General features: G+C 53.2%; 1 protein-coding gene and 1 pseudogene across 1 annotated transcript; both read left to right on the forward strand.

The window, feature by feature from the left end:
• LOC135292527 (zinc finger protein 135-like) overlaps positions 1-18001 on the forward strand; it is an 88514-nt pseudogene that overhangs the window by 31816 nt on the left and 38697 nt on the right.
• LOC135292476 (class I histocompatibility antigen, F10 alpha chain-like) lies at positions 14738-17101 on the forward strand. Its single transcript, XM_064406676.1, has 5 exons — positions 14738-14759; positions 15414-15602; positions 15660-15725; positions 16010-16158; positions 16270-17101. The coding sequence occupies exons 1-5, from the start codon at positions 14738-14740 to the stop codon at positions 16576-16578; spliced, it is 735 nt and encodes a 244-aa protein (XP_064262746.1). The 3' UTR covers positions 16579-17101.

The raw sequence follows: 18001 nt of genomic DNA on the forward strand, positions 1-18001 counted from the left end.
GGGGGAGAGAAGCAGGGCAAAGGAGCTGCACCTGAGATGCTGCAGTAAGCCACACTTCCATACTCCAGAGCTGCCAGGGGTTTGAAGGTCACCTGGATTTCGGCCGAACAATTCGGCCCGATTTCTCCCTCCTGCAACACAAAGAGACAGCAAAACATTTCTCTTTAACTTCACATTTCCTGTTTTCAACCACAGTCCTACGAGCCTTTGTTTAGAGCATCAATGATGAGTGAACAACACAAGGAGCCCAAGGAAACCCTCCAAAGGCAGCTCAACACAGCGCTGGAAGCTCTCAATGCTCAGCTGATCAGCTCCTACTCTCCACAAGATTCCTACTGCTCTGACACAAGCTCTTGCTCACATCATGCTGCTGTCAGCTGCACTGGGATGCAACTGCCCCTGTGCACTGCTGCCTCTTGGCCTTAGATGGGCCATAGCAGTAACCAAGAAGAGAACATGAGCCCCTTCCTTGAAATACAAACATTAGTCAAGCTGTTTTGAAAGAAAGCAGAGGTTGGGATTATTCTGGGCTTTACTCCAAGGGGAGAAGGGATTTTGCATTGTGCAGACACCAGGCGTTCATCATCTCTCACAATGCCAGTGCTCAGAATCAGGGCTCTGGCTGATGGCAGCACGTGGCAGTTTGCTTGCAGAAACAGAAAAGGAAAAGGTTTTCTGTCCCTGTGTGCAGGAGAACTCAAAAGGCCCAGTGAAACCTTCCAGCCTTGTGTCCAGGCTCACAGATGACACTGGAAGGCAGACTCAGAAATAGTGCAAGGCGTGGTTACAGGAGGCCATTGGCATTTCTGGGATCAACCTTGGGCTGAGTTTGGCCTCCTTTTCCCAGCCAGCCATTGCCAGCTTCAGGTCAGTGTGTGAGCTGGCAGTGCTGCAACAGCCTCTGCTGAGCCCCACGTGTGGGGGCAGCCCCTCCCTACAAGAACTGCTCCCTGTGACACTGCAAGGACACGCACGGAGTGCCCTGAGCTCCAGCCCTGGCAGCAGAGCTGGGCTTTGTCAGGCTCCCAGCCCTGCCTTGACCCTCCAGGGCAGAAATGCTTTTAGCACTTCAGCGTTTTTAGGTGAGCTCTGCAGCTGCACCACAAACTCCATGTCCTCCCTCCCAGCATGTGGGGCCAGCTGAGGATCTGCCAAGTGACCACAGCCAGGGTTGGAGTGGGTGGGAGGAGAAAGAGGGAGAGGAGGAGGAGGAGGAAGAGGAGGAAAATGAGGTTCTCAGCTATCACTTACCATTGGCTCAATGAAAAAAAAGTCATCAGAGAACATGGGGTCTGGGTGCACCTTTGCCATCTCCCCTGGGGCTCTCAGGAGGGCAGCACGATCCTCACAAGAGCCCTTCTCCTTCCCTGTTTCTTTCTCCTCCATTAATTTTTCCTGCTGCAGCTCTCTCTGTGACTGCCGAATAAGACACTGCCTGCAGCCAGAGGAGAGACAAAGCCAGCAGCTCGTTTAATGAGCCACAGATTTGCAGAGAGAAGTGGGAGTGCAGGAGAGCAAAGCACCTGGGGAGGAGCAGCAGTGTGACAGATGAGCAATGCCACGACTGACTCTCACCATTAACAGACCAATACCATGTTTATAGGTTAAGAAAAGGTTTTTTACCCCCTGAGTTGTTATCAAGGGACAGCCGGGGTTGGGGTATTTGGGAGGGTCGGCTTGTCACCATGGTGGCATCTGACCTCCAATCAAGATTGGAGGAAGTAAACTCCACCACAGGACAGCGAAGAAGGGGTCGATGGTCAGAATTTTGGGAGAGGCTAAAGGGTTAAAAGGCAAAACCTCCATTGTGTGGGCGAGCACAGGGTGGGGCAAATCCTTTGCTCCCAGAGCTGTAACATCTTCTCTATCCAGTCTCCGGTTGTATTTTTGATAAGGTTTAATCAACCTTTCTAAACTTAGGAAAAGTGAGTGGCTGTTTCTCACAAGCAGCCGCTCCCCAGCAAGGGCTGACCCCAAGCCCTGGGGGTCCCAGAGGGATCACAGGATAACTTGCTGCTCACTGGCGCAGCAGGTAGTTTTACTCCACACCTGCAGGCTCAGGAGGGCTTTCCAAAGCCAGAATCCCTCAAGGGAACCTCCTGGCTCAAAGCCTCTGCCAAAACTGAGGGACAATCCACCAGCCACTTCAAGTGGCTTTTCCTCCCACTGAGCTGCTGGGGGAGGCAGATAAAGATTATGGAGCAGGACTTCCCTGGGGAGGGGAGACAGAGCTGGGTTGCAGCTCCATGTTACCAGCACTGTGAAAAATGCCTATTATATTATTGGCTTTTTGCAAATATTAAACTGATTACTATATGTGTGATGTTGGAAAGTGATGTTGTATTAATCCTTTTTTACAGTGCTGTACTAATCGTTTTAAGTAGTGTGGTGCATATAGTTTTAGGCTACAGAAACTATGTGGTGTAAGATCCTTTTTCTAACTAGTTCAAGGAGAGATAAGAGCAACAAGACACCCAAAATCCCAAGAGAAGAATTATTGCCTCCTCACTGGGGAGAACCAGACATCAAGGGACCAAGATGACTGATGTACAAGATGAGGGAAGAAGTTGACAATAAACAGAAAACACCCTTTGTTTGAAAAGAATGTTTGCATCATGTATGAGATAGATGAATATGCAACAAGCTATTGCTTTTAAGGGTTAATCCTTTGTTAGCAAAACTTGTTCTGTGGCAGAGCAGAGCACCCAGATGTCTGTAATTCTTTGCTTTTTTATTGTCCCTTTATTGTCCTAACTCTGACTGTCCAAATTGTTACTACTCTAATTTTTATTACTATCTTTATAACTATTTCATTACTATTAAACATTTAAAAAAATTAAGACAAGTGATTGCTGTTTTTCACAAACATCACTTTGTTTCGTTCGTTTTGGACCTGCCCTGTTCCCTACTCTGTCTTTCACAAGAGCATCCCAGAGCACTTCCAAAGGAAATTGATGAATTCAGGCACCAAATCCCTTCAGTGACATTCAAGGTTCTATATGCATGAAAACAGAGGCTCTGAGAGGGGAAGGGACTTTGTTGTGGAGGAGGGAGACAGCAAACTCTTGGAGAGACCTTTTCATCATCCAGAGCTTTTTGGCTCCCATCCCAGTGCATGGTTCTAGAATGTCCTGAGAGGGAAAGGATCCTGCACGATCTCCTCTCCTCAAAAAGTCCTCTCTGCTCTGAGACCTCAAAAGCTGCTCTGACAGCAGGACAGTGGCCTTGGAGCTACAACCATGCCTAAGACCGGAAGGAAGGAAGAGCAAAATGTCCTGGTGGCAGTCTAGGACACAAACTGGCACAAAACCAGATTCAATTACAAAAGAAACCCCCCCAAAACCAAAACCAGGTTGAAGTTTATTTTGGGGAAACCTAGCTGCTTCTCAGGGGAAAGTGGATCCCCTGGGGTCCAGGCTGAGGCAGGAAAGTGGGAAAAAATGGAAATAAACAGCCCAGGGAAGTAGCCAGAGAAGGTCCTGGGATTTCTTTTGAACACCCAGAGCTTGTATGGAAGTCAGACACTGAGCAAGGAGATCGAGAACAGTGCAAAACCAAGAAGACCAGGACACTAAAGGACCCTCTCACCAGCCATTCAGGTGGGCAAGGGTTGATCTCCTGGGCCTTTGCAGGCAATTTAAAATGGCTCTGGGGAGTGTAAGTGATCTGGCCCACAGCAAACAGAGGCTTGCCATGGCACTTTTGGCCCAGCACTTTTGGCACAGCATTTTTCAGTTTTTGCGAGGCACTTGGCACAAACAGGCTGAGCAGAAAGGGTGCAGCCACCCATCCTCCTTGTGTAGTGGGTTGGGTCTTTTTGCTGGTTGTGAGGTGCTTGCCTTTTTTTTTTCTTCTTTCTTTCTTTCTTCCTTCTGCTTTCCCCCCACCTCCCCAGCTATGGTTTACAAATGATGAAAAGCCATTGCTGCTGCTGCTGCTGCCAGCAGGAGTGTAGGAACTCAAAGAGAACCCCCCAGGAAGGACGCAGCTGTCCAGGCCCCTGGCTGCAGGGAGGGTCTGAGCCTGGTGTTAATATCAGAGGACAGGGCAAAAGGAAGAAGTGGAAAGGCTGAGGAGCCTTAGGGAGAGTGAAACAGAAAGAAACTGTTGTGGAGTTACACCTGTCCAACCCTGAGAGAAGCTCAGCAGGAGTCACAGGAGCCCTGCCCTTCTTGGGATCAGGCAGAAGGAGGAGACCTAGGAGACACTGGGGAATGGAAGTGGGCCTCTACTGGGCAGGTAATAAATCCCATCCTGACCCCCATCACCTACCCAGGTGCCCTGAGAGGACAGGTATGAGGCCCGGGCTCCAGAGGCTCAGGCAGATGACACTAAAGAAAAAAATTCAGTCTAGAGAGTCTCCCAGTTGCACTTGGTCTGTCAGACAGAGCACAGCCTCAAGTACTGAGAAGAAAAGAAGGGTAGTGGCAGTAGGTGACTCCCTTCTAAGGGGAGCTGAGGGCCCTGTCTATTGACTGGATCCATTCCACAGGGCAGTCTGCTGCCTCCCTGCCTCCAGGTACTGGATATCACCAGGAAATTCCCTAATGGCTAAATGAACTTCATCTGTTCACCTTCATCTCTCTGGGCTACAGTCACGGGGAAATAATAGAGGTCTCAATATTTGGTGAAACGAGGAGGGGCATCAACAAAACTTCCACTCTGGCCTTCTGGAGGGCAGATTCGGCCTGTTGAAGAGACTGATTTGGAGAGTACCCTGGGAAACAGCCCTTAAAAACAAAGGGCTCCACGAAGGATGGACATGCTTCAAGAAAGAAGTCTGGAAGGCACAGGAACAGACTGCCCCTGTGTGCTGAAAGACAAGCTGACAGGGAAGACAACCAGCCTGGATGGGCAAGGAGCCTTTGAAGGAACTAAGGGAAAAAAAGAGGGTGTATCACCTTTGGAAAGAGGGTGAACTGTTTAAGGATGTGGCCAGGTCATGTAGGAAGAAGATGAGAGAGGCAAAAGGCCAATCAGAACCTGAGGAAATCCAGTCATCACAATCAACCTTTCCTTCCCAAAATGCCATCCATGCTTGGAGTATAAATGGAACTGGAATGCTGAGTCCTGAGCTCCCGGAGCCCAGGGACACACACCCTGGTGCCAGGGATGGTTTACTTGGCCTAAACCATTCAAAAGCAAAAACACCCCCTGAGGCCACATGTTCCTTTCAGTCTTGGGCCATGTATCTCACTGAAATGCATCTTTCAAACCAACCTCCTCTTCTCTTCATCCTCTTCTTCCTCACTAGGAAAAGCCTTCCACTGGAAGTGGGCTGTGATGTTACTCCTGTTTTGGATGAACACAGTTCTGTGGCTTGACATGGTGATCAAAGTCTTGTCCATCTCCACAGAACTTGTGCTCAACCCAACGTTGACATCCACAGCTTCTCCTTTGAGGTGTGTGTGGATTCTTTCTTCACCTGGAACAAAGCAAAGGGGAGTCTTTGCTCAGCTCACTGGCTGATGGAAGCACAAGGAACGCAGCAAACCACAGGTCACAGAAGAAAGTGTCCCAGTTTTTAGCTGAATGAGCAGTTCTGTGGATCAGTCCATGGATCACATCCTGACAGCTCTGGGTGTAGAGCGTGGGGATGTCCTGGGCAGCTCCTTCAACACCTTATTTCTGAGTGTGTTTGTAGAGCTGTGGCCCCAGGGTGACAGTGTGTACAGTGGGGTTGGTCCATGTGCTCTGGTGACCCACTCAGATCACTGGGATTTCTGCACCAAAGTCCTTCAGGTGACGCTGAGGAGCCCTGCTCACTCCTGCCTTGCCCAGGGCCTCCCCGGGCATCCCACCAGACTTCTGTCTCTCCTGATCCCTTGCATCCCTTGCTGCTGACCAGCAAATATGCCTGGGGGCAGGTGGGCAGCAAAAGGAGGCCCAGAGGAACAAGTGAAGTGACAGCCCACAGCAGGAGGGGACCCAGGTGAGGAAACACAACCAGCCTGGCTCTGCAATAGGACAAACCACTACAAAATGAACACCAGGAAAATCATCATCATCATCATCTCCCTGTCCAAACCCACAGCCACATCAGCCTTGAAATATTTTATATTGTTCTGTCAAAAACCAAGAGCAGCATTTCCAATTTAATAAAAAGGGAACAAAGGAAAGATTACTAAGTACAGAGCAGTTTCTGCAGGAAGACTCAATGGGGTTCCTCAGCCTAGAAATCAAATGGGAGATAGATGTGAGAGCTTTGCAACAGCATGAACAGCCTGGGAAATGGGGACAGGAAAAATTTGTTTTGATTTGTCACAAAAAAGGAACTTGAGGGCTTGAAAATGTTGTTAAACAGAAACTACATATATGTGTAAGGGCCACATAGAAAAGGGTCTGTGACAAGCCAGTGCAGAAGCAGCATATGGGACAGAGGTGTGCTAGAAATCCATTGCATTGCAGAGAATCTGATGGAGAGCTCACCTACAGCATTGCCCAGGAATAAAAGAAACCTTCACCCAGGCACAGCCACATGGCAGTGGAGAATCAGGGATCCTCCTTCCTCCACTCAGCAACTCCCAGCAAAACAGGAGTCCAAAATCTTAGCCTGTTAGAGGGGATGCACTTTCTCAAGCCCCCAAACACCAAGGAGTTCTCCGTTTGCTTTGGGGTGAAGCTGAGCAGGGGAGGCACCTCTGGAGGGAATGGAGGGGATGGGACAGCAGGGAGCCATGGTGCAGAGCTGTCCTGTGGCCGGGCAGGCCCAGCACTCACCTGTGCTGCAGCACACTGCCAGGCACCCGCAATGGTCACCGGCCGTCAGCGCGTGGAATCCCACTGTCACCTGCACGGTGTCACCAGCGCCCAGAGCTCCTGCGGCCGGAGCCACGGAGAAAGGACTGCAACACAAAGAGAGCCATCAGGGCTGGCCACAGCTGGCCAGCAGATTCCTTCTGCACTGCAGCTCACTGCAGCTCCCTTGGGCAAGCAGGGAGCAAACCAAGCACAGCCAGCAGAAGACAGCCAGGACAGACAGCATCAGAAACAGCCACGGAGCCACTGCTGAGCAGATCCAGCCCTCACAACATCCTGTGGGCAAAATGGCCTCAGCTCCCCACACTCTGCATCCAGCTCTCTGCAGTGACACTCAAGGCTCCCACTGCCAGCAATCCCATCAGAGAATGCTTTCTGCAGAGCACAGAGAGGCTTCAGAGCTATCTGCAGGCACAACTGGACACTGACTGCATCAGGAATTTCTCTTTTCCTGCTGCCTATAAACCTCATCTCAGGAGATGCAAATGTTAGGGCACTCCCTGTCCTGGGAGATTACAGCCTAGGAATCACACAGGGAGAAGGAACTTTCCCCTGAAGACCAAGCAATAGCTGAATTTGCAGTGTGGTTCTTTGGCTTACTTTACCTTGAAAACATCCTGATTTAGCAGCCTCCAGGAAAGCTGGGACAGAGAAAGCTCAAAGGCTGCATCCTGCTAAGAACACTGAAGGCAAGAGCAGCTGCCATCCATCCTGCTCCCTTCCAGCCAGGGCTGCAGGGCAGCAGCTCTGATGCTCTGCTTCCTTTTGCTGCCATTTCCCAACTCTGCTATCACCCAGAGGTGATATCCTTTGCACAAGAACAGATGGGCTGCCTCACCTCTGGGTGCTCAGCTGGAAACGAGCTTCCAGGTTCCCAGTGTTGCGGAGCAGCAGAGTCTTCTGGGTGCTGCTCTTGACTGGACACCTGGAGAAGTCCAGCTGCTCAGGGAAGTCCAGGACAGCTCGGGCAGCAATGGCCCGAATTGGCACCACGATCCTTTCACTGGTAGTCATGCAGATGAGCTGGTGGGAATAATCCTGCAGGCAAAGAAACTGCCTCAGCACAGGGCATTTAGTGCCATCCCCACGGCAGGATGAAAAAAAATGGACTCCCTTCAAGGGCATCAATTTAGCTATTCCACCCCAAAATAAACACTAAGCTCTACTAATATGCCACATTTTAAAGGCACCAGGGCACTTTGCAAAACCTATCTCTGTGGCATTAAGATCTTGTGTCACTTGGGTCATACAAAGAACTGCCCTAGGCCACCATAAGTTTTACTCTACATTTTAATGATGTTAAAGAATTCCTACGTTCCTTCTAAGGAACATGGAGCTAGCGAACACAGGACATTCCTCTTTAGGTTTCTATATTCCCACTGTCTGAGAATAGGACAAAGTGTTCAACTGACTCGAAGCAGCAAAAGGAAGATGAGAAAACAGCTGGACCCAAAGAGCTCCTGCACCTCTGGCCTGGTGCAGAAACATCAGGTGCCTCAGAACTCCCCTCCAACTTTGCCTCTCCAAGCAAGTCAGCAGAAGAACAGTGCTAAGAGGCAGCAGGATGCTGTTGGAAAGAGCCTCTCTTGGCTTCCCTGCAAGGCTTCCTCCCTTCCATGCCACGGCCTAAACCCTTCTGGATGAACAAGCCTGCAGATCCCAGCACTGAGATCAGACTTGCCAGGGCCTCAGCACTGCTGTTCAAACCTCCAGGCAAAAGCACCTTTGGCACGCAAAGGGTGCCAGCTGACAGAGCAAGCACAGGCACAGGCATGAAGACAGAGGCACAGCAGTGTCACTGCCACGGGCTCTGGGCTCACAGCTCTGCCTGCAGCTTGCACCTGCCCTACACCAGCTCCTGCAGGCAGCTGTCCAAGTCCCTGCAGCTCAGCAACCACCTGCTGGCCAAGGGCACCCAGAGCCCAGGGTGCCTGTGCCAGGCCAGGCTCACGGGCACAGCACATCCTCTGCCCTGGCCCTGCAGCTGCACCATGCCCACTTGTGCTCTGGCACAGCACAGCTGCAAGGCTGCAGAGCAGAGGCTGGGAAAAAGCACCGTCCTTGCTCCAGCCCAGGGGGAGGCAGGGAAGCTCTTGCCAGGCAGGAAGGAGGAAGCTCTCAGACCTCTTTGTTCCTCCAGTGTTTTCCATCATCATGAAACCTTCCACTGTACCTAGAGATGGCCCAACATCTATCAACAGCCCTCTGTCATTTTCATCCTGTTCCCTGGGCATCTTCCCTTGGCAATGCTCAGGGATGTGCAGGGAGGGGAAGCAGAGCCTGTCAGGCCTGGCTGCAGTGCCTGGCAGCCCGTGCCAAGCTGGGACTGGTTGCAGGCTGCCTGCCCACGGCCTGGAGCCAAGCTCCCAGCATGGAATGGGCTGCACCCAGAGTGCAGGGAAAACAATGGCTTTGCAGAGAATTCTGTGCTTGGGCTCCTCCAGGCTCACCTTGTTCTCCTCGGGGCTGAAGCGGATGCGCACAGAGGCAGAGGCACCTGCTGGCACCATGTGGTACACACCCCTGGGGCTTGCCAGCTGGAAATAAGGGCAGCTCTCCATGCACACCTTCACCAGCCGAGGAATCTGCAGCAAAGACATCAAATGATGATTTCGCCCCTTGTGCACACAGGACAACAGGAGACCTGTCCCTGCCCTGCTGACATCCCTCCTTGACCCCTTTTCCAAAGCATTTGCAGCTCTGCAGGTACAGGCACATCATTCACAAGGGTCAACTTGAATCCCTTCTCTCTGGCTCCAGCATTTTGGTCAGGGCCAGTGGGGCAGGGCCTGGTGGCAAGGAAGGGCCAAGCAGGTCAGCACCAGCAGGATGGAGACAGAGCACCTGACCGACCACATCAAGTCATCTGCACCATCAGTGCCTGTCTAAAATCAGGGCACAATTCCCAGCACAGGAAGATTTCCACCATCTTGAAGAGCCAGCTGCTGAGACATTTTCTTCTGCATGTGTTGCAGCAGATAACTTGCTTTGCTGGACACTCGGGCAATGACAGCACTCTCCTCTTCCAGCACAGGGTTAAAGCTCCAGGTGCCAGCACTCACCTTGTCCTTATTCGTCACAGACAGCACCATTTCAGAGACCTCCCGAGCCACGAAGTTCTCAAACACCATCTCTGGTGGGGAAACCTGAAACAAGCTCTGTTTCGGGGCAGCTGACGGCAGCTGGAGAGGCGAGAGAGAGCAGGGACAGCTTCAGCTGCTGGGAGGAAGGCTCATGAAGGACAATCTTACACTGACCCCCAGTGAAGTGCAGACTCTGGGGGAGCACATCTGCCCAGGACACACTGAGCAAACAGTGCCTCACCCACCTGTGCTCGGAGCTGATCAAGAACTGCTTGATCAGCTTCCAGCAGACTCAAGCCAAGCTGCTCTTTTGATTTCTCCACCTTTCTTTCTCCACAAGGCCCCTCTCCAGGGCAATCCTGAACCACTTTGTTCCATGTCTCTTGCGGCCAATTTCCTGCTCAACAGCCCACCTGGCTCACCTGCCCCTTTGGACTGTGCTTTCTACTGAGCCAGTCCTGTCACAAAAGCAACTTGAAACACACCTCTAAGCAGGCACTGATCCACAGAAAGCACATCCATTCCCCTCTGCCCAGGGCCAGTCCCCTGCACATCTGGCAGCCTGCAAAATCTAACACCCCGTCAGGGTCCAACATATTGTTCCAACCCAAAGCAGGAATGCAATTGGTTTTGCTAAATCTGAAGGAATTCCTGCAGGTCCTCGGCCTTCCAAGGCCAACGCTGCCACTGTGGAGGGAATCCTGTGACCCCGAGCATTTGATGGTGACCACACCAAAGCAAGAGGTGGCTCCTTCAGCAGGGGAATGGCACATGGCAATGCTGTGCCTTTGTGTCCCCAGCCTTCCCCCATTGTTTTAGCAATGGCAACCACACTCCAGCACAGCCCAGCAGCTGCAGCAGAGGTTATTTGTGTTGCCTCAGTGCACATCAGGACTCCCAGTCCACCACTGCCAGCAGCTTGCAATGACAACAGCACCTGGACACTGAGGTGTTTTGCTGGAGGCAAGTCTGTCACAAGCACATACCCTCTTCAAACTTGCCATCAAACAGAAAGGAAAAGAGCAGGAAAAGGCTACCTTTGGACTAGTCTTGCCCAGGTCTATCCATGGGCCAATTCTGGGCAGAATACTCCCCCCAGTGCTGGCCTCCTTCTGCGTGCTGACAAACTTCTCCTGCTGGAACTTAGAGGGAAGCAGCTGGAAGGCAAAACAAATCCAAAAAAAAAAAACAAAAAAAACATATCAGCAAGAAGCTCAGAGATGTGCTTGTTCAGAAAGGCATTTCTTGAGCAAGTGGCACTGGCAAATAATTTGTGATCACAGCCACTAGGATAGTTCTGGAAGCCCTGGAAGTTACTTGCTGAAATGCATAGCAAGAATAAATTAATAATACAGGGTGCAATACACATACTCCAACCACATGGCTGTGGCCCATTAGTCTCTCTGTTATCTGATGTGACATGTTTGGGGATTTCTGCTCTTTGGCCATTTGTTTCCTCTTATGTTTCATAGGATTGAGGCAGTGACCTTTACAGAGAGTGGGAAGGAGCTCTCAGAACTGCCCCAACTCCATCCCTGCACAACACTCACAACTCACAGCAGGAGACAGCACTGCTGGCTGAGTCCAAGAGAAGCAAGAAAGAAAAGCTGTACCAAGAGGGAGGTGCACAGGAATGTGTCCAAGTTTTTCCACTCTCTGTTAATGAGCATTTGTTTTCTCTGTCTGGGCTGACAGAGCCCTCCAGAGAAGAAAACACAGGGATCTCCTTGCCAGAGCCTCAGCACTGGGGCATCTTCAGCCAAGTGAGCTCCAGACAGCAAGGCACCTTGGTGGCCCTGACTGCAGTGCTGCCTGCAGGGCTGGAGCTGTGCCCACCCAGGAGCTGAGAGAGAACAGCTGCTTTGGGAGCTCTTCTGGCTGGGACCAGCCGTGGCTCTCAAGGCTTTGGGCACAGTTTGAGCTCTCCCCCCCACATGCCCAGGTGCCCAAGGGCAGGTTGGTCACAGCAGCACAGGGCAGTGCCCAGCCTGACAGAAGGAATTCCTGTGGCAAAGGGCAGCACAGAAGCACATGGTGAGGGCTTCAGCTGCACATTGCTTTCACTTGGCTCCCGTGGCACAGCCAGGCAAGGCGCTGGGCTGTCCCTGAAACATCACACAGTGTTCCCTCCTGCACCAGGACAGCCCCCACCAACAGCAGCACGGCACAAAGAGCTGGGCAGGGGCTCTGCAGCTTCCCAGCGCTGCTGGACAACAGGGGCAGGGACACCAGGGACACCAGGGCACTTGCCAGCCTGAGCACAGCCCCAGTGGCTACTCACAGTGTTAGGCTGCAGTCTTTCCCTCTGCAAAAGACGAGGTGTTGGTGTCTTTTTTGGGAATCCAGAAGCCATTCTGAAGAGAGGATGTCACAGAGGAACGACAAGGCCTCAGCAAAACTGGAAGGAGCAAAACTGGAACTCTGAAAACCCAGAACCCAATTCATGGCAGACTCAAGGCATATATGCTGCTAAACATTTTATATCATTTGAAAGTAGCTAAGTGCTTGTTTGGCATAAGTAGATAGTATTGTTAGGCCTCTAGTTGGACTTTATTTGAAATAGATGACCACCTTGTGCAATTCAAAGATGGATCATACTGAAACCTGGAGCTAAAAAGCTGAGCATGAATAATGCTTAGAACAGACAAAGCTGTAGCTTAAATATTACTTAAAAACAGCTTGAGTGGGCCTCCTCTTCTTTAGGCTAAACACCCCCTGCTCTCTCAGCTGCTCCTCACTGGACTTGGGAGAGACTGCAATGTTATGGTTCATGGCTTAAATATTGCTATAAAGGACATTTTGCCGACTGTGACAAAACTCTATAAAGAAGCTGAGAGCACCCAAGCCCACCCTTCCCTGAAAATGCCTCCTGACTGGAACTTGGGACTGGGAATTCAGCCCCACAAGGGAACTTGAGACAAGATAAAGGTGACACTATTGTCCCATTAGCTCAGGTCTGGGCAGAAGTGAACAAGGCCAAGGGAGAAAAATAGATCCACAACAAAGCCAAAGCCAGCAGCTCTCCTGAAAATCAGCTCTGTCTGCCTTCAGGCTGGGCAAGTCATAGCCACAGACTCGTCTGCTGAGGCCAGGTTTGCACACAAACCTCCCATCAAAGACCTCCACTGTGTCCCCAGACCCATTCCTGAGGCCTTGCACCAGATGATTGCAGGGCATGCAAAGTAACACAACAGATCTGAAAATCCACAACTCAAATCATGGCAGACTCAAACGATATACTGGTGCTAACGATTTTCTATTACTTGAAAACAGCAATAGACAGTCAAACTTGCCCCACCCCAGGGAGGTACCTGGGAGGTCCCACCTTGCCCAAATCTGCATTAATCCATTGGAATCTTACATTTTGCAATACTTCACCACAGAGAAGACCAGAAGAGGATTTTATGGTATGCCAATGGGATCCATGGAATGGTGATATTTTTTACTTCATCTGTCTCTGTCATTCTCTTTCTTCCCCCTCTTCCCAACCCCATCTCCACCCCCTTCACCTCCCCCCCCCCTTTTTCTATTCCTTTCTCTCTCTTCCTCACATTTACTGTTCCATAAAATCCAGACTACTGACTTTGGCAAATTGCCTCGTTTGCACCTCAATTCAGAGGCCTCTCCCTAATAATTTTAATAACCAGATGATAACAACCCACGGAAACTGGAACAGAACTCATTCACCTTGAAGCAGTTTAAGCAATCACTATAGGGAAAAAAAAGTATAGATGAGTACATTTAGAAAATGTTGCATTTCTTCAGTGCAAAAAAAAAAGCTCATCAGTAGATGAACTATTGTTCATCCACTCAGCTGTGCATGCCACTGAACTGCTGCACCAGAAGACTGGCATTATCCCATCCTGTATTTCCCTTTGGCCTTCTCTCTCAGAGTGCACATGAGACAAAACCAAACAGTTCAACTTTAGTCAATCTTTACCTTCAAAGGAAATTCACAATCTTTTCCAGAGGCCAATGCTCTGCACGTTGAGGAATCCTCTGCAGAGACCAATGCTCCGTGAACTGAGGACTCCTAGCAGAGGCCAATGCTCTGCAAGTTCAGGAATTCTCAGCGGGGCACAGTGCTCCGCAAATTCAAAGGACTCGCTCGCAGAGACCAATGCTCCGCGAACAATTCACTCGGCGAATCGCCCAGTGTAGCTGCCTGTAGGAGCCCAGGCTGCGCACACCCAGCCAGGGCCGCGTTCTCGGGCAACTGAGGCCGCGCCGCTGTCACAGACGCTGCCGCCCGCGCGGTTACCAGGCAACCGCGGCACCCGAACGTCGGGGCCGGGCCGGGTTCCGGCGGGGCCGGGCGGGTTCCGGCGGGGCCGGGCCGGGATCCGGCGGGGCCGGGCGGGTTTGGGCGGGGCAGGGTCGGGCCGGGTTCCGGCGGGGCTGGGCGGGGCTCCGGCGGGGCCGGACGGGTTCGGGCCGGGGCCGGGCCGGGTTCGGGCGGGGCCGGGCCGGGTTCGGGCCGGGGCCGGGCCACAGTGATTTTCAAAGGAGATTGTCACTTGAACTACTGCCTTAACTTTGTGAAGTCTTTCTGTAAGTATTAGCGAAAGCCTAAAATGTGGTGCTAGAGGCACCTCTGTCAGGTCTGTCCCTTGCTCTCTGTGTAGCACTGGTGTTCTGTCCCGGCTGGAACAGCCGGAGGGGCTGAGCGAGCTGGGAAAGGGGCTCAGCCTGGAGAGGAGGAGGCTCGGGGGGACCTTGTGGCTCTGCACAGCTCCCTGGCAGGAGGGCGCTGCGGGTTCAGGAAGCGCCGGAGCAGCGTGGTTCCCTCTCTCCTCTCCCGCTCAACCTCTTCCTCCCTCCCTCCTCCTCCTCCCCCATTTCCGAAGCCCTCGCAGCCCACGGGAGGAGTGGAGATAGAGCCGGGACAGGGCGGAATGCAGAGAGGGGATGCCAGGAGTAGGAGTGACTGGGCTGTACTGGGACCATACTGGGATCATGCTGGGAGGGAGTAGGAGCAGCACGATGGCTGCAGCGCTGGGACTGGGGGCACTCCTTGGCGAGAGTGGGGGGGTGGGACCCCCGGCACGGGACCCCCTTGCTCTCTTTATCCTGCACAGGGACCCTCCTGAATCCCCCATTTCCAGACATCAGGACCCTCTGCTCCCCATTTTCCCGGCCATCCATGGCTCCCAGCCTGCAGACTTGCCGTGGGCTTGACGGCCTGGAACACCTTGGAACCCCATTCCTGCCTTTCCCAGCCCCTAGCCCCTCCTTTCTGCAAAAGCAGAGACCTCCTGAACTCCCCCTTTCCCAACATCCCAGGTGTCCCCACCCTGGACTCCCCTTTCCTGGGCTCAAGGACCCCCTGGAATTCCCTTCTACCTCTCCATGTCCCTGCCTCCCCCCATTTCCGTCACCCCACTGACACCCTCCTGCACCCCTATTCCTGATAAACGAGACACCCTTTTACCCCTTTGCCGGGCACTGAGAGCCCCCTGTCCCCCCCCAGTTCTCCTGCCCCTGTGTTCCCTGCCCGTGGTACTGTTGGAGCCCGGCCCAGGGTTCCCCCGGTTGGTGTCCATGGGGTCTCTGGATGGGATCCCCTTCCAGCACTGCCGCAGCCGCCGGGGGTGGCGGCTGGAGCCGAGCCGGGATCTCGGCACAGCCAGAGCCGGCACAACGAGCGGCACCAGCATGGGGCCACCAGGGAGCTGCAGGTGCTGCGGGAGCGGCACAGCCAGAGCGGGGCTGAGCGGGGGCAGCCGCGCCTGGGGCATCTCTGGGGCTGCCATGGCAACTGTGGGACTGCCATGGGGATCCGGGAGATGGAGCCCGAGGAATGAACAAATTCCCCAGGGCACAGCTGCGTGGAGTGGCTCCAGAAATATGTCAGATATGGGCGGGAGGAGCTGCAGTGTAAAGGTGGGAGGGCAGAGTTCCCATGGGAATGTGGGAATTGAGAATGTGGGATTTGGGAGGACAAAATCTGCCAACATGGGAATTACCAAGGGAATTCCATGGATAGATCTGTCATCCCATTCCCATGGGACTTCCATGGTTGAATCCCACTGTTGTCCCATTCCCATGGGAATTCTGTAGATGGATCTCACTGCCATGCCATTGCCATGGAATTCCATGGGGAGATCTCAGCCCTGTCCCACTGCCATGGAATTCCATGCATGCATCTCACCGTTACCCCATCCCAGAGCCCCCTGATGTCCGTGTGTCCCGAAAAGTGGAACACGGGATCCTGACACTGTCCTGCCGCGCATACAGATTCTACCCCAGCACCATTGGGACCAGCTGGATGAAGGGGATGAAATCCCAGATCGTTCCACACCTGGGCAGGATCGAGGCGCTGCTGGAGGAGCAGGAGCAGCCCCTGCACCGGGCGGAGCATCCCGGAATGCCAGAGCCTGGGATCTGCTCCTGGGCTGAGGCTGGGAACATGGAATGTGGGAACTAGGAATTTGGGACTGTGGAGCAGTGGGATGGGGGTTCCCCTCCCCTCCTAACCATGCCATGCTTCCCAGAGCTGGAATCCAGCAGGAATCTCACCCTGGTGGTCGCTGTGTCTGTCAGTGCTGCCATCAGCATTGTTGTCCTCATTGGATTTGGTGTCTGGAAGCTCCAATCTGGTTCGCTCCAAACCCAACCTGGGGGTCACCCTGTTCTTCTCCCCTTCCCAGACACTTGGAGATCCCCCCATGACCCATCCAGCCCCCCCAAACTCCTCCTTGGGTCACCCCTAAGTCCCCAGTGGGGATTTCTGTGAGTTCCCCTGTGTTCCCCCATTCCCAGGACTTTGGGGGTCCCCCCCGACCTGTCTGTGCCCCCCCTGATTTCTTCCACAGCCCCTCTGTGATGGTGGGGGCTGGGGTCCAAGTGCTGGTGCCTCCCTGCCTGCAGCAGATCCAGCACTGAGGGGAGTCCCTTAGCATTTGGGGTCCCCTGGGGTTAGGGGTCACCCCCCCGGGTCACCCAGGATCTCCCTGAACACGCTGACACTGCCCATGCTCAGTGAGAAGGTTCATTCCCAGCACGAGGCCTCAGCTGTGTCACTGGCATCGCCCAGGTACCCACAAAGCCTCCCAGGAACCCCAAACCTCCTGGAACAACCCAGCTTCCCTGGGACCCCAATATCATCCCTAGCCTCTCCAAAAGCTCCCCAAGACTGCAAAACCCCATACAGACCCCCCCAAACCTTCTCAGGACATCAAAATTCCCACAGGACGTCCCAACACCCCTCCAGACCCCCTTGAGAAGGTACATACATGGCATGGGATCCCCATCTCCGTCACCAGCAGGTATCCCAAAACAGCCTTGCGTTCCCCTTGGGATCGCCTTATCCCCCCCTCTGGGACCCCTGAAAACTCCCTTTGGGAACCCCCAAAACTCCACCATGACCTCAAAAACCCCCAGTATACACAAACCCCCCTGGGAACCCCTCACAACAGTTTATGCCCAGCACAGAGTCCCCATCACCATCACCCAGGTACCCCCAAACCCTCCTGGGACCCCCAAACCCCCCTGGGACCCCCAACCTTCCCAGGATGTCCAACCCCTCCCCGGGCTCCGCTGTCGGAATCAACGGGAGTGGTGTTGCCCTTTTAAGGGGACTTATAGTAGGACCTGACCATAGCAGGAGCCCTTAAAGCAGCGATGGTAGAGAGAACCCCAAAAATCCACCCTGGGGGGCAAAACGTCCCCTACTGGAGCTTGGAATGGGGGGTGGGGTCCCATAAAAATGTCACTTAAAGCTGTCATGATCCCCCCCTTAAAAGGGGCTTGTGGGGCTGCGTCCTCTCAAACACCCTAAAATGGGGTGGAAAAAACACCCTAGTAGTGTTGAGATCCCCCCAGAAAAATCCTAAAAATGTCCCCTTCAAAGGGGTCTGAAGAGCCTTAAAGGGTCTCAAGGAGGGACAAGGTCCCCTCCTCTGCTGGGGCCTCTCCGAGCTGGGAACTCTCCCGTTTACTGCCCTCGGAGGAGCCCTGAAGGACGGCGGGTCCTGGGCTGAGCCCCCCCCTCATTTGGGACTGCGGAGGGAACTGGGGGGGCTGGGATGGGGCTTAGGGGTCCTGGGGTAACCTGGAGGACCCTCAGTGGGTCTCACCTCCCCCTGTGCCCCCTCTCCCACCCCTTTCCCATTGTTGCCCCCAAACCTCTACTCCCCCAGATTGGTTTGGGAGTGACC

The sequence above is a fragment of the Passer domesticus genome, unplaced genomic scaffold (assembly GCF_036417665.1).
Source record: "Passer domesticus isolate bPasDom1 unplaced genomic scaffold, bPasDom1.hap1 HAP1_SCAFFOLD_37, whole genome shotgun sequence".
NCBI lineage: Eukaryota > Metazoa > Chordata > Aves > Passeriformes > Passeridae > Passer > Passer domesticus.